At 50.4% G+C, this 6,000-nt stretch overlaps 1 protein-coding gene across 9 annotated transcripts in view; it reads right to left on the bottom strand.

Moving 5' to 3' along the window:
* Window positions 1-1,477: 1,477 nt before the first annotated feature.
* Window positions 1,478-6,000, bottom strand: part of KMT5B (lysine methyltransferase 5B) — a 56,361-nt gene continuing 51,838 nt past the window's right edge. For all 9 annotated transcript variants that reach the window (XM_060607462.3, XM_060607465.3, XM_060607466.3 and 6 more), the window contains one exon: window positions 1,478-4,146. In XM_060607462.3, the coding sequence (XP_060463445.3) occupies window positions 2,678-4,146 (1,469 nt within the window). In that variant the 3' untranslated portion in view covers window positions 1,478-2,677. The remainder of the gene's footprint in view (window positions 4,147-6,000) is intronic.

Here is a 6,000-nt window from a genome sequence, read left to right as displayed (position 1 = left end):
TGTATCTCAAAAGTATTACAACTCAGCAAAACAATTTAAGACAGTAATTTGAAAAACGATCGAAAATTGAAAACTTTACATGTATTTTTCTGATCGCTTCCTGATTCTTACACAACGCCAGAATCTGTTACGAATCATTGCATAAGCTCGAGCTAAAAGCCGTATTGGACGCAGCCCTCTTCCAAGCGGTCACCGGCGCGTGGCCCTGGCCAGGCCCCACAGTGAAGCTCTGAGCAGAGCCAGAGCGGCCCCGAGGCCCCGAACTTTAGAAACGGAAATGGGGTCTCCCCGGAGGGTGGCGGCCGCCACCGCTCAGACCCACGGGGAGGTGGGCCTCAGAGGACGAGGCCGCCGTCAAGTTAAAGCAGACATAAATAAGTTACTAGAACGAAGCTGGAAAGCGGAGAAAGGCGGGAAACGGGGGACCTCGGGACTTCTTCCTTAAGATGGAAATTCCTGAAATGGCCGTTGCTGGTATTTCAAGAGGAGGTTTGGAGACTTAGTCTCCGAACCTCTTCGCAACGCTCCAAACTAAGGCGGGAGTGGCGGAGGCGGCCCACCGCTCTCTGGGACTTTCCAGACGCAGGGTCCGCGCCCGGCCGTCCTTACTGGCGCGGGCCGCACGCCTCTCCTACGAGGGACAGCGCGAGGCCGGGACGTGGTCCCTAACGCGCTCCGCGTGCCTGGGGACAGGCCTCGGGGGGCCGCCCCGCGGGGCGAGGTGAAGGACGACACGCGGTGCAGAGGGGGTGTGAGCGCGTGCAAGTGTGCACACGCGTCCGCGGGATACCTGAGGGGCTAACGTGCACACGACAGACGGGAACGAGACGATGTAAGACCACCAAGTAAGTCCTTAAAGAACGTGAGGAGAAACCACATTCTAAGTTTCAAACGCTTTTATGAGTATTATTAATTTCTGCTTGGAACCCGTTAGCAGTCGTTTTCAGGAACTCAAATGACGTCCCCAGAACCTGGAGGCTGGTAGGAATCCACCAGAAACAACAGTAAGCATTGAGGTTTTCTCCACTGGACTTTTCGTTACGGGCAGATTCCTTTTAATATTTTAAGACATGGGCTACTTTTCTACAGACGCTACACAAATCCCCTAAATTGATTTTACTTCGGAACACGGTATTATCTGAAAATACATGTACACATTTCCCAGAAATAAAGAGACCCCCTGGCGTGAAACACCTGCTACAGACGCGTATTCCCAAATGCTTTGTCCGATGGTTTGTAGAATAATCCACAGAAACGAAAGGTTGGTTTTGAACATAAAGTAGGAATCAAAAATTTGCTCATTAAGTTACTTAAAATTAATTTCTCTTCTCAAAGTGCTTCAAAAAAAAAACACAACAAATTAAATCTGACTCCTCTTTCTGTTTAACTGATAACAGAGTCAAAAAAAAATCTTTGATATTTTCATACATAAACTAACATAAGCTGAGAACGCTCACTGATGCAGTGCTTAAAACTATATATTTTATACTTTCCTATTTTATTGGCATGAATATTTCTAAACTTAAAAACCTTCCTGGTAAGTTCTTTTAATTTCTTACGACAAAAATTTCTCACAACACACAAATATTTACAACATATACATGGTTTTCGGTTCTTTACATTGAATTTTCAGAGACAAACGTTTTTATAGGTTTTACCACAGAACAAAAGCTGTGACTCATGTTTTTATTTCATAAACTATTATAAGTTAAAGTGAATAGAGTTTTTAATATTCCTTGTAGCATTTTACAAGTGCAACAGAAATCTTGAAGACCCAAATTAAGAGAGCTGTAGTTCATTAGATAAATGTTGCTCGTTGTCATCACATTGTTCACAGCAAAGTTTTGAAAAAATAAGCACCAATCATTCTTGCAAAGAACAATTTTATCTAAAAGGATTGAAAAGTGTTAAATACAAGGTCTTTAATTTACATGTCAAGCAATAAATACGCCGTATCGAAACCCAGCCCGCACACTGCCTACCCCCGTCCATACGCCGTACTGAAAAGTGAGCTGTACTTTTTATGTTTCTTTTTTCCCTTGTTTTTTACAGAAGCCAATTCGACTCCCAACCGATGGTCTGCTATTTTAACCAAGGCCACAAACAGCACATCCGGGCCCGCAAACAGTGTGAAACTGACAAAACTCCAAGGGGGAAACATCTAGCAAATAAATCAGAAAGCCAAAGATCATTGCTGGTGATATTAGCATATACTAGAAAACCTTAATATGCTGCTACTATGATTTGTTTTAAATTATTGTTTAGTCATATATTAAAGAGCCACTCGATGCTCTTGGTTAGAAAAAAAAAAAAAAAAGAAAAGAAAAGAAAAGAAAAGAAAGAAGAGAACCGTGTAGCCACATTATTGTTTTCAACGTCCCGTGTGGAAAGTTGCTATCACTGTACAATTTTGCTTGAGCCTTTATTTTACAACAGGGCTTTTACCTCTAACTCGGAATTGCACGTACGAAGGCTGTTTAAAAAGTACAATAAAAATGTGCACAAATCGGACCTCGGCGGAGTCAGTATGCTGTACACTTTCTACAGTACGAGGCCGAGAAGAGAGAAGGGGAAGTGCTGCCTCCACGAGGTCTCAGGTGAGCAGAAACCGACTGGAATTGTTGCTGATTCCTCTCAAGCAGGCTTCCCGGGCCAAGGGAAGACCGAGACCGAGAGCTTACGCGTTGAGCCTCAAAGACTGATCTTCTCTCCTCCGGGAGGAAATGTCGATGTCTATGGAGTCCTTCCCGACGATGAGCCGCAGGCGCTTGGCGGGAGGGAGGGGAATGAAGTCGTCCTCCTCGTAGTCCTCGTCCTCCTCTTCGCCCTCCGAGGAGGAGGGCTCGTCCGTGCTCTCGTCGTCGTACTGACTGTAGTCGTCCACCTCCATGCGGGACTCGAGCAGGGACAGCGGGTCGCTGCAGCACACCCCGTTCTCGCGGAGCCCCTCCGCGTACGGCCCCCGACCTTCCTCGTCCCGCTTCAGCTGGATCTTTAGTTTTGTGGAACTGCCGCCCGATCCTGAGTTGAACCCGTTGTTGAGCTTTGCTACATAGAGATTGTTGTCGTTTTCGTGGTCTTTACTCAACTTGATGCTGATCTTCGAAGAATTCACTCCGTCGTTCTCTTGGTCGTTCGTCTTGCTGCTGCTGTCGTGCCGCCTGCGGAGAGTCAATTTGGGAATCCCGGAGTTATTTTCCAGGATCAACTGTGCGTCATACCGTGTGATTCGCCTCTTCTTTTTACTTTTCGCAGTTCTGAAGCCGTCTTTTGTCTTGAAGCTCTCGGACGTCACAAGGGAAGCGTCACCGGGCGAGGGAGCCCAGTCCGGGTAGGTCCCGGCCGTGGCCTCCGGGCCACCGCCCTCGCCCTGCTCCGGGTGGGACCCCAGCACCTCCGGCGCCACGCTGGCTTCCCCAGGGGAACCCTGGCCCGGAGCCGGCTCCTCGGCTTTCGCCGACTGTTTCCCAAGTTTCCCCTGTCGGGATTTCTTCTTGGCCGCGCCGCTGTCGCTCCTCTGACACCTGGCCTCCCCCTTCTGTGCGCTTCCGGGGCCCAGATCTTCCTCCCGCGGCGCGGGCGCTGGCTGCTCCTGGCCGTCCGGGCCCGGTTCGGTCAAGCTGCTTTTGTAGCCGTCCGCCGCGTCCGCTTCCGGCTTGATGTCGGAAGCCTCCCTGGGATTCGCCCTCGTCCTCGCCGACCGCCGGGTGGGGTACGTGCCGGGGGCGCTGTCCCCGGGCGGCGGGGCGCCTCGCCCCGCGCTCGCTCTGTGCTCCCTGGCCGCGTGTCTGGTTAAGCACCCGCCAGCTGCTGTGGCTTGGACTGGTCCCTCTGGCTCCTTATCTTTTTTAATGGGTAAGTTTTTATACAGAACTACTTTGGGCTCTTTAAGTACTAAGTTTCCCATCTCGAGTTTTCTTGAAGCACTCTTTTGCTCCAGCCGTTTGCAATGATTTCTTAATTTTATCTTTGAAAGTAAAGGCTTTGCAGGCTTTTTCAGTTTCTTTGGTACCCTGGAATTATTTACATGAGTTAGCTTAGATGAGGTAGAGTTGGAAGAAGCTGGAATTCTTGACATAGATTGCCTTGTTAACGTTCTGCTCTGGCCGTTCTTTTTCACACCAACTGAAGATTTTCGGTTAGGAGCTGCAAGTTTAAAAAAAAAAAAAAAAAAAAGGATGAAAAGCAGGCTTGGTAACGCAGGAGCGCTCAACACAACAATGCCCGACCCTGTCAGCTACGAAACGTTAGGCTTACACCGGCACGTGCCAGACGGTCGCGTTCGCTCTCTGCCAGGCACACGGGCACCCCCTCTCTGCTCCCCTTTTACTCCCCGACTGCGGCCTCCGATTCATGGAGCATCTCTGCATTTCGCACAGCAAGGACCGGGATTTCACTCTGAGCTTGTCCACAATCTATCGTGATGCCTGTCCCAGCTAAGTACTTCTTCTCCAGAGTTTGAAGTAAGCTTAGAGAAAGAGCGGTTTTTCTTTCACAAATTCTTAACACCCTCATTCAAAACAGGTTTCTGAAATCCATTCCTCAGGAACTCAAAGCAAGCAGACCACTTGCTTTGTGATAGGGAATACAGAACGGAAGTAGATTACTAATGAGCTCTAACAGACACATCCTATCACAATGGTTTCAAACAAGCAGGAGAGACCCTAAGCAGCACATATTGTGATTCCCGGCCGACACTGGCCCACAAAGAACTGCACCGCGCGTTCTCCCTGCAACTCCGTGAGGACCAGCAGGCTTCCGAGGGCTGAAGAACTCACTCGGCCCCGTCCCTCCAGGGACCGCCCGCCGCCAACGATCAAACTCGGGAGGAAAGCAGCACGCTGCTAGCGAGGCTCTCGGGACCGAGGGAGAGCCGATCCAACGTTCTCCAGACAAGGACACAAAGGCTGCGACGACCCTACTGGGAACGGCCACCCGCGGACCAACGGGAGAGTTGACCAGATTGTCAAAAGGCTTATGTGTGACTCGAGTTTCGGCTGCCCCCGGAGTTTCTTTCCGACCTTGCCACGGACCTCTGCTCATCTTTGTTCTTCTCTCCATTTACAGTTTGGATCTGTGTGTGCAGTGTTTTACACGAGTCAATTTCTCAGTTATTTGGTGCCCCCACCCCCCCACCTGAAAACCTTTCCCCCCCTAACTACACTTTTCAGTCACTCACTACGGAGCCTGAGATGACCCAACTAACGATCCCCACTTCTCACCAGAGAACAGGGAGAGAGTAAAAACGACTGTGGGTAAACCCAGCACGCTGCCTCACGCTGCCGCCCACTACATGCCCAAGGGTTGCCAGGGCGACTGTCCCTCCTTCCACATGGCTGCACAAGTCACCATTAGTCTCTACTGAGACAGAAGAGCAAGGATGCATCACGAGCCATTTCCAAAAATATCAAACCACCGAGAACAGAAGGCTCTGTGCTCGGGCCGGGTGTCTCATGAACCGCTCTGGGGCACCCAAACCAGCCGAGTTCCCAGGGAGGAGATCCTCTGGCGAGAACGAGAATGTGCTCATCCACGTGGGCCACCACCAAGGCAGCCACTCGGTTTTAGACTTGGTAGGAGGAGTGGTTTGGATGCCGTCCAGTCGGAGAACAACTGAGGTGCATGAACTGGAATTATGCAAGCAGCCAGAAGTTGTTTTTTTTTAAGCAGAAGGATACGCAGGGCATTCTTTTGTTAAAGGATTTCTTTTACAAGACTTCCCACAAGGTAGACCGAGCAGACGTGCCTGTGGATGTAAAGGCGTGGGAGCGTCCGCCACTTGGCCGTCTCCGACGTGCCTCGAGTCCTCTGCTCGGCCCACGACTCCTCGAGGGCCATCCTATGACCCAGCTTAGCTGTTCTCGCCTGATTTTCCCTTTTTCTGGCCTGTTCTCACTCTGCACCGCAACAAGCCCTTCACGGTGCAAACGTGCACACCGCATGCTTGGCGGCAGTCCCCCGCCCGCAGTCTGGGTCCAGCCTGTCCCTCAGGAGAGGCAG

The sequence above is a fragment of the Panthera onca genome, chromosome D1, assembly GCF_046562875.1.
Source record: "Panthera onca isolate mPanOnc1 chromosome D1, mPanOnc1 haplotype 2, whole genome shotgun sequence".
Classification (NCBI taxonomy): Eukaryota; Metazoa; Chordata; class Mammalia; order Carnivora; family Felidae; genus Panthera; species Panthera onca.
This window is presented reverse-complemented; position numbering and strand designations above follow the sequence as displayed.